General features: G+C 52.2%; 4 protein-coding genes across 4 annotated transcripts; 2 read left to right on the forward strand and 2 right to left on the reverse strand.

Moving 5' to 3' along the window:
* Nucleotides 1-77: 77 nt before the first annotated feature.
* Nucleotides 78-4594, forward strand: NUU61_006566 (putative TMEM1 family protein; the record flags this gene model as incomplete). Its single annotated transcript, XM_056657093.1, has 4 exons — nt 78-114; nt 186-2752; nt 2810-3883; nt 3968-4594. 4 exons carry the CDS (start codon nt 78-80, stop codon nt 4592-4594), a joined length of 4305 nt encoding a protein of 1434 aa, XP_056509893.1.
* Nucleotides 4595-4833: 239 nt separating this feature from the next.
* NUU61_006567 (alpha-galactosidase A precursor) lies at nt 4834-5619 on the reverse strand (the record flags this gene model as incomplete). Its single annotated transcript, XM_056657094.1, has 1 exon — nt 4834-5619. One exon carries the CDS (start codon nt 5617-5619, stop codon nt 4834-4836), a length of 786 nt encoding a protein of 261 aa, XP_056509894.1.
* Nucleotides 5620-9274: 3655 nt separating this feature from the next.
* Nucleotides 9275-10726, forward strand: NUU61_006568 (oleate delta-12 desaturase odeA; the record flags this gene model as incomplete). The annotated part of the gene is made up of 2 exons (XM_056657095.1): nt 9275-10268; nt 10320-10726. The coding sequence occupies 2 exons, from the start codon at nt 9275-9277 to the stop codon at nt 10724-10726; spliced, it is 1401 nt and encodes a 466-aa protein (XP_056509895.1).
* A 1300-nt stretch (nt 10727-12026) lies between these two features.
* NUU61_006569 (putative DNA repair protein (Rad57)) lies at nt 12027-13772 on the reverse strand (the record flags this gene model as incomplete). The annotated part of the gene is made up of 1 exon (XM_056657096.1): nt 12027-13772. The coding sequence occupies one exon, from the start codon at nt 13770-13772 to the stop codon at nt 12027-12029; it is 1746 nt and encodes a 581-aa protein (XP_056509896.1).
* Between the last annotated feature and the right edge of the window lie 950 nt (nt 13773-14722).

A 14722-nucleotide genomic window follows, 5' to 3' on the forward strand; every position in this document is an offset into this window, starting at 1 on the left:
CGAGGTGCATAGCAGCTTCTGGTGCTTTGAACGGCATGTCCTAGGAAAGATTGGTCTGAATTGCGCCCGGGAGAACCATGGATCCTTCGCAGGAAGCTTCAAACAATGTGACCGGTAATGACCCAGGAACTGTTCAGGTCCGACCAAGACCCATACTGACCAGAGCAATGCCTTTCTCTTTGCAGTCGAGTACACGGACCCGTCCGGCTTGTTTCCCCAGGTCCAGCCCATTATCGAGTCGAAGCTACCCCTGAAGAACCTCCATTGGAAGTCGCCCACCCGCCCCGTGCGGTCGATTGAGTCGCTCCGAATTGGGTTCGTGCCGGCGCAGACCGACGCAGGCGAGCGGAAATCTTCGAGCGATGCTGCCCCTGCCACTGTCCCTCATCGCCGCCACCAGATCCCCGGTCTGCGGCAAACCCCGTACCTGAAAGTCTACCTCCTCCGCTGCGACGACAACGATGCCTACAAGGCGACGGCGCGACGGGCCCTGCGCGAGTGGATCAAGACTCATGCGTCGACCAGCACGTCGCAGCCCCATCCGCCCTCAGCTACCAGCAACCAGGAAAAGCATGATGCCTTCGATTGGCTCATCCTACACGTGGTGCAGGACGGGGACGGCGCGGAGAAGGCGCCCACCCCTACCACCAAATGGGGCCGCAGCACGACCACGGTCCTGGAGAAGGTGAAAGCCGATTTCAATGGAACCTCCAAATCGGCTGTGGACCGTGTGGCTCAGCTACGGCTCCCCAAGGAGGAAACCACCAAGTCCCCGGAATTGACCGAGCAGTTGGAAGACTTGATCGACAAGATGAAGAATGGGATTCTGGCGTCTTTTGATCTTCGTGTGGCTCAGTATGAAGAGGATATCAAAGAGAAGGACTCTCAACGGAGTCTACCTGGGTGGAACTTTTGTACGTTCTTCATCCTCAAAGAGGGTCTCGCCAGGGGCTTTGAAAACGTGGGCCTTTTCGACGATGCACTAGTCGGGTACGATGAGTTGGCTGTTGGCTTGGATGCGGCCGTTCGCGATCAACTCCAGGGAAGTGGTGATCAACATGGCGGCGCCCTCTTAACTACCAGCAAGGCCTGGGTGGAATCGGCTAAAAAGGCATTGGAGACCGGTTCATCAGATGACGATGGCGATGGAGACGCTGCTTCGTTCCCGGAAATTCAGCCAGAGGACTTCCCACTCAGTGCTACCAGGCTGCCCTACCGGGAAATGATTTTGGCAAGCGATATTTCCATCTTCGACTTCCGCACTTACATCTTCTCTCGACAACTCACTCTACTTCTCCGGGCAGCCAGAGCTCCGTCAGTTGCGACTGAACCCAGTTCTGATACCAAGTCAACAAAACGGGACAAGAAGCTCGAAGACCTGTTCCTACTCTCTGAAATCTGCGGGAGGTCTAGCGAGTTTATCAGTCTCGCTGCACGCACGCTCCGCTACGATCTCGAGTGTGGACTGGACGTGGATCGGGGTGTTAAAACAGATATCATTAACAACCTCGTCTCTTCCTTTGTATATTCAGCGGCCATTCAAATACTGAGCCAGACATTTACCCCGACTCTCGCGCTTCCCGAATCCTCACTTCATGCCGTGCCCCAAACTGGCGATGGCCCAAGCGCTGCGACGACAATGGCAGAGATGCGGGCCGATGTCCCCCGTCGCACCAGCTCGTTGATTTCTTCGCCTGCGGCTCGTTCTGGCCGTCCGGTGACCCAGGATATGTCTGATAATATCGGTTTGCTCCAACGACGCTCGACCATGGATCACCCAAAACCGGCGCCCATCCCAACACAAAAGACTGGCTCCGAGCAATTGGCATCTGCAAGGGGAGAACTACTTCTGATGGCAAGACGATCCCTCGAGGAAATCGCTCAGCGACGCGGATGGACAGAAAAGTGGACCGGTCTTGGTCTTCTTTTTGATGACCGTCATCGTTCTGGGAAAGGTGATCTGGAGGAGGTTTCGCTGGACGATCACGATGTACCCAAGCCGCCGTCAGATCTCAAGAAGCATTCTCCGCTTGTTGGGGTTGCATTGCCTGTTCTGAAAGCTGTCTTGAAGTCCAAGCCCGCATTTCTGACCCTCTACGAAGATCTTACTGACCGCATGATTCGTCACCACATGGCAGCAAACCGTGCCTACTCAGTCGAGGCAGCTCTCGCGGAAATCGCCATCTTGCGCTTCCGGCAGGCTGATTATGAAGCCGCCGCCTCCTACCTCCAGCAGATGGCGCCGTTCTACGGTACTAAGCACTGGGTGGTCTTGGAGGGGATCATGTTGGAGCTTCATGCCCGGTGCTTGAAAGAACTCCAGCGGAACGAAGATTATGTCCGGATCATGCTACGGCTACTTTCCAAGTTTGCTGCATACACACAGGCGCAATTAACAGATAGGCAGAAAGCCCTGGCTGCCTCGACATCATCGAGTGAGCAAGAGATGTTGTCAGGGTATGTCAGCAGCCTCTTCGAGACGTCGGCAACTCTCCAAAAGGACATTCCGGCATCTTTGACGGACTTCTTCGCCGACCTCTACGTCGACCCAGCAATTCGACTTTATGACGGCAAAGATGGGTTCCAAATTCAGCTCTCGTTGCGTTTTCTCCTCGGCCAACAAATTGAAATCGACTCCCTCAAGATTCGATTGGTCAGCGCCAACAGCTCTCAGAGTGCAGAGCACTGGATTGAGGGCTCGAACAAGTTTGTGATTCAGTCGTCGTTGTCGAAGATTCTGATCGATTCCTCGGTAAGAGAGTCCTGTTTATGGACAATTCCCTCTGGTCATTTGCTAATTTATGCACAGACGACGCTTCAGGGCAAGTACTTTGTGGACCGGCTGGAAATGCGATCCGGAAACTTTGTCTTCACGTTTAACAGCAGCCATCATGCGGCCTTGCCGCTTGGCTTCCGTGAAGCGGACGATTCTGAGGACACAGACCACCGGCCATACATATACTGCTACCCTCCAGCCGACGGGCTACAGGTGAAGATTGTGTCCCCGCATCTGATCAATCTGGAGGCAATGCGAACTCTGGAATTGGAAATCAATAGTGGTTGGAATGATATCAAAACGGGCACAATCCGGGTGCGTCCAGCAACCGCAGGCCTTCGCCTTCGAATCGCCGAAGCAGAAGTGGTGGACGGCGACCTCGAAGTAGTAGCCAATCACGACTCCGGAGTCATAGAGTTCGCGCGGCTGCCGCCACAATCTTTTGTGCGACTGCGTGTCCCCTACACAGTGGAAGAGGCCTTTTCGACCCTGTCGGCCCGGGCAGAGATTGGGTACGACACAGATCAGGGGCGGTTCGCTTCGTCAGCAGTGTACAGTGTGGTTGCTACACTGCCCATATCGGTGAATGTGCAGGACATTTTCAAGGATCAGCTGCTGTTCTCGCGTTTCACAATGAGCCCCGCCATGCTGATCCCGCTGCGCATTACCAGCTGCAGCCTGCCCGGTTCGGAAGCATATGAGGTGCAGTCCAGTATTACCGGCCCCGTCGCCCTTGACGTGTTCCCCAAGCAGCCTGCCTCTCTGCTCTACAAGATCCGTCCTCGTGAAAACACGGCAACTGGGGCCAATCGAGGTCTGCGGTTGAGTGTTGATTTTACGTGTGTGGACGATGAGTGTCTCGATGCGGTTGAGAAACGCTTCGCTGCTGCCATTGCCTCGAGTCCGTTCTACCAATACGCGGCGCTGCTCACATCGCACCTCGTCGGCAACTTCCGCGCGCAGCTGTCTACGGCCGAGTTGGAGGTCATCGGGATCGTCCGGGAGGTCGAGATGCTCCCGTACCGTAACGTGCGGTGGGACGACTTGTTGGGGGCGCTGAAAGAGCCGGTCGAGGATGTACGACAGTGGCTCATGGCATGGCACACGGTGAGTTTGTGTCTGATATTCTAGTCCCCTGTGTTTCCACCATCTTCTGCTGTATGATTGACTAACATTCGTCTGCGATGTAAGAACAACGCCATCATTACCCTGCCTTCACGACCCTCGATCCCCACCCGCCGCATCATCATTCCGGTCGACATCCCCGAGATTCAGGTCGTGCACACGGCCGAGTTGCAGCTACAGCCCAGCGTCCCAGGCTCAGATCACGCTGCTGTAGGTCAAATGATCGCCGCCGAGTTGTGTCTGCGGCACACGCGGCGCTGGTGTTCCCCAGCAGCGCAAGAACACGCAGGCCAGCCGCTAGAATGCTCCTTCGAGCTACACGTCAACCCAGACCTATGGCTCCTGGGCGGCCGACGCCGCGGCAATTTCATCGCCCGCGACGGCGACACCACTCGCTTCACCGTGCTGCTGCTTCCCCAAAAGTCAGGCCATCTGCTACTGCCAGGCCTGGAAATCCGCACCTTTGTCCCGTCGACATCCCCGCTATCACCCTCTTCGGCTGCCCCAGAGCCCCCGGCGACTGGTGCACCCATCCACCGTCACTCGATCCCCTGCGAGGTTGACTACCGCAACCACGGCGAGACCATACTCGTACTCCCGGACCTGCGCAAGACCACGGTCAGTCTGGCGGCTGCCGGTGGCGGTGGCGGGTCGTGGCTGGTGGATTCGGAGCGGCGGGCCGAGGTGTATTGATTGCTATGTCTCCTTGTCACTGTTGCATATAGGGCTACGAGTTATGATCGTCTTGGTTGGTTTTGTGGATTGTATAGAGGCTAGAAGAAATCGATTACTGTTGAAATATGCGAGAAAATCCGCTAAGAGCGCAAGTGTAGGCTTATATTTAAGATAGCAGCTTTAATCATCTGCTCTCAATATCAATTGATTTTCTCTCTCCCAGTGACTACCGTTGTGCTAGCATACAATTTTTCTTTCTAAACAAGACCTCCACCTCCTCTGGTCGACGGATCTTGAAGGCGCATAGTTAAATTGACAGATTCCTGTAGAAGCAAGTTTCGATCGTCACATTTCTGAGCCGTGTCAAAATCGATCAACGTAGCATTTGAACCACGGACGAGGAAATTATATCGATTCGTATCCCCATGTCGGACTCCTAGATCATGTAGTCGAGACAATACCTCTCTACAGGCCTCAAGATCCCGAGTGCCCGCGTGCTGTGCATCAATTATGCGTTCCATGAGGAGCCCAATCACACGACCGTTTTCAGTCAAATGACCAAGAAATCGGGGTCCGATAGTATGGCCGGATATCCATTGATATGCCGTGGTTTCATTCTCGATATATTGAATCTCCCAGGGAAAACGAGCGAATTTGGCGACGACAACATCATCGAAGAGTGGATGTCTGGCTTCATAAATACCCGTTCGTAACTTTCGTCCGATCGAAAGCTCCAGGTAGTCGACATAGGTTCCATGCCAGGTGTTCTGCACGCCAGGGAATTGGGTCAAGTTGAAGCACGCAAAATATGGTCGACCGTCCTTGGCATCTCTGGCCACTAGTCCATCGTTCCAGTCTCCTGGGGGGAAATCCGGCAAGAGAGAGACTAGGGAAGGACCAAAACACATATCTTCGGCGCTATAGATGTGAGGTTCCACAGTGATGTATCTGATAGACAAATCGTCGACCAAGAGACGGAAAAAGCTTTGGTCGTTTTCGTCCACCTCGGCTTGAAGTAATTCGATTTTTGGCCGATTGTCCATTTTGATGACCGAAATCTGGATCAAGCGGAAAATTCCCGAGCGCGGTAGCCTCAGCTCAGGACCATATTCAAATTCAGCATCCTTTGGGCTATTTATGTTTTTGATGTTAACCGAGAAACTGAGTAAGCAAAGACTTTCTGCCGATCTCGCAACGTCGATGTATAATTAGTCTGCGAAGCTTAGGTCTGAAACAAGGAGACGGCGGTAAAGCAGTATGGTTGCATTGTTGCATTCATCACGATTTCAGCGCGTGTAGGAAACTCGGATTGGCTGAAGCGCAGCTAGACCATCATGAGCGACACGCCAGATCCGCGTGAATGGATCAGCACCCACATTCATAGGCGCCTATTGGGAGCTGGAAGTGCCCTCTTGTTTCCGGCCCCAAGTCATAGCGCGTACATTTCGTAGAGGGAGAGATATATAATGCAGCGATTTCACCTTTGATCCTCGAACTGTAATCGTTCAGAGCTTTACTACAAGAATATACACAAGAGTGTGAGTTATACGACTCGATTATGTTATTACTTATATGAAGACATTTTGCTGATTATTCTAGACATAAGCCAAGAGCTATGAGAACCTCAACCTAAATATAGAGGCCCAGACATCGAAAAAAGTAAGTTAACACCATCGAGATAGGTTTTCGTGCTTTACTAACCGAGACTAAGTCAATCAAGATGTGTACCCAATTTTACCGGCTGTACACATGTGGTTGTAAGAAGACTGAAGAGTTCAGACAATGTGAGGACCGCCAAGGCACGAATGTCAAATGTGCTCCAATGAGATGGGCAGCATTGGACCCCTCCGTCCACATGTGTACACGACACCTGGTGAAGCCCGGCAAGGACGAAATGCGCCGGTAGAAGATTGTTGGATAAGGAAGGTGAAGAACTAGGGGGAGTGAGGGTCTTATCTAGTCGCTGCTCTTATATAGTAGTAGCTATTATATACTCTCTCTTGTGACAAACGTGGCAGCGGCTGTCAAGCACCCTTCGTACCTCGGTGGCTTTCTCTTAACTCGCTGGGGGGGCGTGTTTTCCCTCTATTATTTCTCCGCATTCTCTAACATGATCCTGGAAACTATGAACCGTATACTTTCGACGCCAATGTAGTGGTCGACCATAATGATGGGCTTTGCAAGCCATACAATGGAAACCCCAGTCCGGAAATCCCGTTCGAGAATTAAAGAATGGAGCGCGAATAATACCCATGAAGCGCTTGGGATTAGAGCAGCGACCATCAAAGGGATCTTCAGATCTAGGTGGCCGCAGATTTGTTCTATTTGTTCTGCGAAGAGACAGTTTCGTATTATAGGCCGCCAATCTCTTGGAAGCCATTTCCGAAGCGTATTTTTCCATAGAGCTGATGGTCCCGTGTACGGCGATCCCAGTTTGCCGTGCAGAGGAATAATCAAATAAGGTCTCTCGTTTCCGACATTTGATCTCCCGGGGCGAATAGCGGCCAGGGAAGCTTTTCATGCAAGGTAGACTTGCTAGGTGTTCAGAGCGAAGGCCAAATTTGCGAATTGCATCTTTCCGTAGGATAGGAAGATAGTCCGGTTTCTCGGTGAAACATAAAAAACAAACGCGACGACAGGTGGCCAAGTACAAGTAGCCACCGAAGTCGCCACAGCTGTCACACTCAGCTGTAGATAGTTTCTGATACAGATCTAGGCATGAAAAGAACCGTGCAGTTTCAAGGTTGAGGCTCCCGCGGATTGATGCTGGTGCATGAACAAGTATATGTTTGTACTGCGGGATCGAATCTGTTATCAGTCTTGCCCCTTTGTTGACACGTCGAAAATCAGTCAGCGACTGAATGTCAAGCCGGATGAGTGCCAGGTGGATGATTTCAAGTGGAAGCCTGTCCAGAATCCCAAGCCCGTATCGCGGGCTACTGAACTTGAATTGATTGGCCGAACGATAAGAATTGTCAATATCGTCCAATGCGTTGTCGTTGATGTTGAGGAAAACATATGTCGATTCAGTTATCTTTCGAATCGCCGCCATAATACTTTGGTTGTGGGATTTTGTGGACTTTCAATCATATTAAGAACTGAAATGAAATAAAATCTTGTTTCATTGAGTAAGTGGAGAAACAAGAGTCGAATAAGACATATCAACAAGGGCAAAGGTGAGGGGAAGATATTTCCAAGGTTGGTGTTGGCAGGCTCAGCTCGGCAACTATGCTAGATCACATGATGTAAATGCTAGGTCCAGCTGATCGGGTCTACATAACTATATTATGCACCAGACCGGGAGGTGAAGATGGAAGTAGGCTACATCGGCCATGGGTATAGACGTATATGATGCTAAGGTCGTCGCTGAGTGAGACGTTTAAAACAGTATCAATAGCAGCCGTTTCTGGCCTGCTCATCGGTAAATCTATATAGAATACAGATGTATAAGAATCTAGTGAATTTTCAAAACCAAGAAATGCAAATTTGCATACCGTGTGGGGCCCCTCAACAAAACTTTGGGTGGGACCACCCCTCGCCCAACAAGATCCCACTTTCAAGACTCCTTATCTTCCTTAATATCTAGCCAGTATAACAGTGATCGATAAGTATATAATAATTATGAATAAATATAAATATCAAGATAAATATCATATAAGCATAATTCGTGTAATCAATATACACTAGGATATAAAATACTGGAGGTTGATAGAGAGAGCATGATCTATCACATGCTTGTATACATACCGAACAATTGAGTAAGTACATAGAATTTGAGTGTTTTCTTTTATGTATACCCACCATAGTTAGTATCTTAGTAGGTTTGAGGAATATCTTAGTATATTTTAGCTCCCGAAAATGACCCGGTTAAATCGAGAGAGCATGTGAAGGCATGTGTCGCGATACCTGTCTCCACTAGAGGCCGGCATACACTCGGGAAGTACCTGGTGGATCTTGAAAATGTTGAGTGGTCACAAGGGGTTAATTCCAATTAAGGTGAAGAATGATCGTGATCATGAATTGCGATAGGGAGCAGCGAAAACCAGGTGGCGCTGAAGTTCAGGGCTGATCGATACGTGGACTTGCAGACCATTCATTCACTGGCAGAGAGCGGTTCATGCAGAAGCAGAGAATTTCCACATCCCCCCAGAAGGCGATGGCGTGGGCGATCGCTGGGGAGGGGGTGGGCCCGGGTATTTTGCAGTTGATCATACCACTGGGCTGGAGTACTGCCAAAGTACCTCCACACGGAGATTTTGCAGTGAAAGTACTTTGACAGTACTTGACCAGTGTTGGGGTACTGCAAATTTACCAGCTCACGGACCATGGAAAGCCCCGTCGGGTCCCTTTTTTTTTTTTCTTTCTTTCTTTTTTGCCATCCGAGGATCTTCCCTTTTTTCTTTGGCCAATTCCCTTTCCAATTGGCATTGGGGTCTGTTCGCGCTTTTATCAACCCACCGCTCCTTTCTTCCCAATCCCTGACTTGTGTAACCCCAACTCACTCACAAGAAAAAGAGGTGCCGGGTACGTGACTATCAATATAACCGAGGATGGAAAAGCTGACTTGCTCTCATAGTTGACCCCAACCAGTGAAACTAGACGGGTACTCGGTCATTGGGAGAAAGAAAAAAAAAAAAGGGAAACACTTCGCTGCTCGCCGTACGGAGACCTCTCTCCGTATATAATTCCTCATCCATCATGTCGTCCACCGCCCTTCCCAAGCGCGTTGCGCTGCACCGCAACACCACGGACAACTCGGTGCCCAGCTCGGTATCGCCCTCGCCCTTTGACAGCCCTCGTCAGTCGCCATCGTCGACCTCGCTGTCCTCGCTGGCGTCGGACCAGGAGGCCCGCGGCAAGATGCTCGACACGTGGGGCAATGAGTTCAAGATCCCCGACTTCACCATCAAGCAGATCCGCGATGCCATCCCCGCGCACTGCTTCCACCGGTCCGCGGCCACCAGCTTGTACTATGTCTTCCGCGACATGACCATCCTGGCCTCGGTCTTCTACCTCTTCCACAACTATGTCACCCCCGAGACTGTCCCGTTGCTGCCCGCCCGCGTGGCCCTGTGGACGCTGTACACCGTCATTCAGGGTCTGGTCGGCACCGGCGTGTGGGTGCTGGCTCACGAGTGCGGCCACCAGGCCTTCTCGCCCTCCAAGGTGCTGAACGACACCGTCGGCTGGATCTGCCACTCGCTGCTGCTGGTCCCCTACTTCTCCTGGAAAATCTCCCACGGCAAGCACCACAAGGCCACCGGCAACATCGCCCGTGACATGGTGTTTGTGCCCAAGACCCGTGACCAGTACGCCACTCGCGTCGGCAAGGCTCTGCACGAGTTGGGCGAGCTGATGGAGGAGACCCCCATCTTGACAGCCCTCAACCTCTTCCTGCAGCAGCTGTTCGGCTGGCCCATGTACCTCATTACCAATGTCACCGGCCACAACAACCACGAGCGCCAGCCCGAGGGCCGCGGCAAGGGCAAGGCCAATGGCCTCGGCGGCCGTGTCAACCACTTTGATCCGTCCAGCCCCCTGTACGAGGCCCGCGATGCCAAGTACATTGCCCTGAGTGACCTGGGTCTTTTCCTCACTGGAAGTGCGCTGTACTATATCGGAACCACCTATGGCTGGCTCAACCTGCTGGTGTGGTACGGCATTCCCTACCTGTGGGTCAACCACTGGCTCGGTTAGTTTCGTTCCCCTTTCTTTGGTTTGTATACCACTGACCTCTTTCCAGTGGCCATCACCTTCCTCCAGCACACCGACCCGACCCTGCCTCACTACCAGCCCGAGGTGTGGAACTTTGCCCGTGGAGCCGCGGCCACCATCGACCGCGACTTTGGCTTCGTCGGCCGCCACATCTTCCACGGCATCATCGAGACCCACGTGCTGCACCACTATGTCAGCAACATCCCCTTCTACAACGCCGACGAGGCCAGCGAGGCCATCAAGGGCGTCATGGGACAACACTACCGCACCGATGCCCAGACTGGCTGGACGGGCTTCTTCAAGGCCCTTTGGACCAGCGCCCGCGTCTGCCACTGGGTCGAGCCCACTGAGGGTGCCACTGGTGAGAGCCAGGGTGTGCTTTTCTATCGCAACACCAACGGCATCGGTGTCCCGCCGGCCAAAATGGCCAACTAGATGGTCCTGCCGTCTGCCTTTGCATTCCCCCCCCCATTGAGATCGTCCTTTGTGGATACATGTTGCGCGCACACAAGCCACACAAGCATGCTGTGTGATTCGGTTCGAAGATATAGATCGAAAATCCCGAAAAGGAAGAAGAAAAAAAAAAAGAAGACGGTGTCGAGTTTCTTTTTTTGAAACCCCCCTCTGCCCTCCCGTGGTGTCTCTCGCTGGATCGAACTGGACCACAACGAACCTCCCCCGTCAAGCACTTCTTCGGTTTAGATCGTGTTGACTTTTTAATATCTTTCATCTCTCGGTTTCTGTTGTCTCTGGGTCAAGCGAAGCCGATGCTAAAAAGAGTGAAGGCGTGTGTGGAGGTGTACATGAAGAAAAAAGAAAAGAAAAGGGATGCCCACAACTCTCACCAGAGCAGAGATACGAGGTGGGCGAAGATGGCGGGTTTCCGGTGATCGTCTGTGGATATAGGAGATTCATCTTTCTGTCTGTCTGTCTCTTTATCTTTTGTTTTTGTCTCGAGTGTTTGTTCTGGTTCCCTAATCCCCCTCATCTATATCTCATCATGGTTAATATGGAGCGTATTCTTTGATCTTGATCATTCTCATTCAAGTCTCTTGGGGGGCTGTTCTCGGTTCTTTGTGCATGCCTTTTGTGTTGACTGTTAAGTTTTGCCTTTGTTTTTTTTTTTTCAAGCGAACCCGGACCTCGTCCTCCCTAGCTTCTTGTAGGGAAGACATGGATCTGGGAGTTGTACTTTGTGACGAGACCATGAGCTGAATACTAGACTTCTATCATTCTCTGTATGGACGTTTGTCTGCTTGCTGTATGTGCCATAGACTTAGTTTGTAAGCAACAATCCTCGAAGATGATGCACTGGTAAGAGGAACAAGGGATTTCAAGGGCAACGAGGACAACGCAAAGAAAAGAACAAAAGGTTCTTGCCGGGACCGTTGGAGATTTGCGGGGTGAAAGCTGTCACTGTCATCCGCCACAAGCCGCAAAGGTTCCACTGGAAAAAAAAAAAAAAAAAAAAAAACAAGAAAAGGTGCTGGATGGAACGAATAATGATTTGAAATAAATTGGACTTTTTATCTATCTTGATTTTTTTTTTTTTTTTTTTTTGTTTTTTTCTTTCTATGGAGTATGTAGGACATTGCATCGTGATTGTTTATGTGAAACTCGGCTCCCTTCAGCAAAATCAGATCCTCTGGTATAGATCTAGCAAGATTGAGCTGCAAGGCTCCCAATACGCCCAGATAGCCGCAAAGCAACAAAAAGGCCCTACTAGCTAGCTGGCTTACTCGGGCTGAAGAGTGCGCAGGCCGCCCTTCCAGATCTCAAATTCCAGTCGGTCATCGCTGCGGCCGGCAGCCCAGGGCGCAAAGACGAGTCTTGCGGTTCGTCTGACAGTGCGCTCGGGGGTAGTGGAAGACGGGGTATGCTTCTGTGAGGAAGCAATTGTCTCTGCAAGAACGGGGAGTTGTATGGATTCTGGGGCAGCGGGTGTGGGGTATGTTTCTGCATCTGTTGTGCTGGACTCTGGGTGATTGGAAGGTTTCGAGGACCCAGGCGGCAAATGCTTCTTCTTGTCTTCGACACTCCGGCTTATATAGTCTTCGGCAGTCTTCGGAGTCGGCGCAGGATACGCGCCATCGCCCAGATCTGGCAGGATAGGCCGAATATCCTCCTTTTTCAAGGCGATGCGGCAGGCAATCTGCGTCGACCAGAAGAAGCCCAGCGCCGGGGTCTTCAGCGATGTCGAGTCGGGGCACGGGCCATCGCCCCAGCCCGTGAAGAAGCGTTCCTGGTAGAACAGGCTCAGGATGCCCGTGCGTGCGGGGTTCCCGACTAGGTACGAGCCGTCGAACTGGTCGTCTTCCGGTAAAGGGTATGGCGAGGATGGGATACCCGGCGACGAGGACGGGGCGAGGCCCGCAGCAGCCAACTGGTGCGATTCGGCGTCCGCTCGCGGCCGCGGCATAGGAGATGCTACACCGGAGTCGCGGCCCGTGGATTGGCTCAGTGCGGCCGGGAACGGCGGGCGCGAGTCAGCGATGGTGCTGCTGCTGCTGTTGTCGGAGGAATCGAAGCGGTCCGAGACCTGGTTGGCCAGCACGATGGCCAGGTTTTCTGTGGCGGCCAAATTGCGCAGCAGCTGGCCGAGTTTGGCGAGCTCGGTGGACCGCGCGGAGAGCGCCAGCATGTTGGTGGAGGTGTGCTCAGCACGGTAGTTGGAGGTGATGGAGTCGATGACCACCAGGCCGATTTTGTAGCGCGCGATGGCTACGGGCAGCTGGTAATTGAGGATATGGTCCTGTGTTTCTAGGTCCATGGCGTTTATTGACAGGATGTTCTGGAGCGACGGCGCCTGCTCGCCCGTTAGTCGCGAGAGGTACGGGTGGCACTCGAGCATCTGTGTCAGGCGGGTGGTCGCCAGCGGGTGCTCGGTTGAGATGTAGATAGCACGTCGTTGGAGGCCATGTGGTTCGGCCAGCTGCACGGCCAGGAGGAGGCTGAGGAGGAATTGCGTCTTGCCGCTCCCGCTGCAACCATTGAATCGAGTCAGGTCGCAGTCCAGGTAGATGGCTAACAAAAAGAGATGTCCGTAGATTGCATCAGTATGCTTGTCCACATACCTCTCGCCCGTCACTTCAGTCACATAGCCCGCCGGTATCCCACCCCCGAGCAGCGCATCCAACGCGGGGTCCAAAGTGCTGATCGAGTTCCAGCGCGACGCGAGTTTCGTCGCGGGGCTGGGGTGCAGGGCAACGGCATCGGGATTGATACTGGAGCTCGACTCGGCCGCGCTCGAGGTGTCTATGTTTGGCTGGGCACTTTCAATGCCGAGGTCGGCGTGCAGGGCCGCGATGATGCGCGCGGAGAGCCGCCGGACGTCTGCGGGGGGCACATGGGCGCGTTTGGCGATCTCGAGGGTGTCAAGGGTGATGAGGTCGACGGTGGTGATTTTGCTTCGTTCAAGGGGAGGCAGGATATGTGCGTATGGTTTTGTTGCGAAGCCCGGCAGAACTGATAGAAGATCCATAAGAAGTGAGGAGCGTAGGGGGTGGAGGCTGCGGAGGTCGTGGTGCTGGGGATGGAGATGCGCCAATCACGAGCCCGCGAATTGTCGGTCACGGAATGAGAGAGAAAAAAATGGATGTATTAAAATTAGTGCTTGGATGCTTGGATGCTTGGATGCTTGAATATTTTGAAGCCGTTTTGGTCTGTGGTAAATTTGTGGATGTCCTTCAAGGCTGGTTAGCAAAATACTCATGTCGCGATCTATATATTCCTAGGTTGAGTTGTAAATATGACCAACACACCCCAACCTTCTCTCAATTCGATAACAACATGCCATTTAACTCTTGTCTAAGGGAATTCAACAACGAAGTTTATAATTTATTTCCAGTTGAACATACGCTGGACATGCGGATGTGCTTGCACGTAGCCGGAATATCTAACCAGTTGATATACTTCGCCCTCGAAAGGCAGTGACCATTATATCTCCTTGAACTATTTGATAGGTTCAATCTTTTCTAATTCCTCTATAATAGTCTCAGGTAACCCGTTTGTCAAGCGGATTGGCAATCTACACACAACAGAGACTCAGAGACTCACCCAGTATCTTCACAGTCCACTTAACCCCCACACTCGAACAGAACAGCCTTACGCACCCCTCCAGCGATCACAGCATGAAACATGTGAATCATGCACAGCAGATCCTTCCACTGGGGCCAGAATGAGATTTCCCCTTTACTTATGGGGAGTAAGTCGCCTCCGAGTTCCAAGTTATTGAGATGGGGTCCATGACTCTATTTCTCCCAGACGCCATCCGTTTCAGTTTGGGGGCAGTGGCACTGTTTTAGATCAGACCAGCTGAGCCCATGTTATCTGCTTCTACTGTTTTGTGTTGGGCTGTTTGTTCTATTCTTGTCTGGGATGCTGGTCCTTCCACGTGTATGGATGCTATTAAGTCTGGGGTTATTTGACAAG

Source organism: Penicillium alfredii (genome assembly GCF_028826965.1).
Source record: "Penicillium alfredii strain IBT 34128 chromosome Unknown utg000009l_segment0_segment0, whole genome shotgun sequence".
In the NCBI taxonomy this organism is placed as follows: Eukaryota; Fungi; Ascomycota; class Eurotiomycetes; order Eurotiales; family Aspergillaceae; genus Penicillium; species Penicillium alfredii.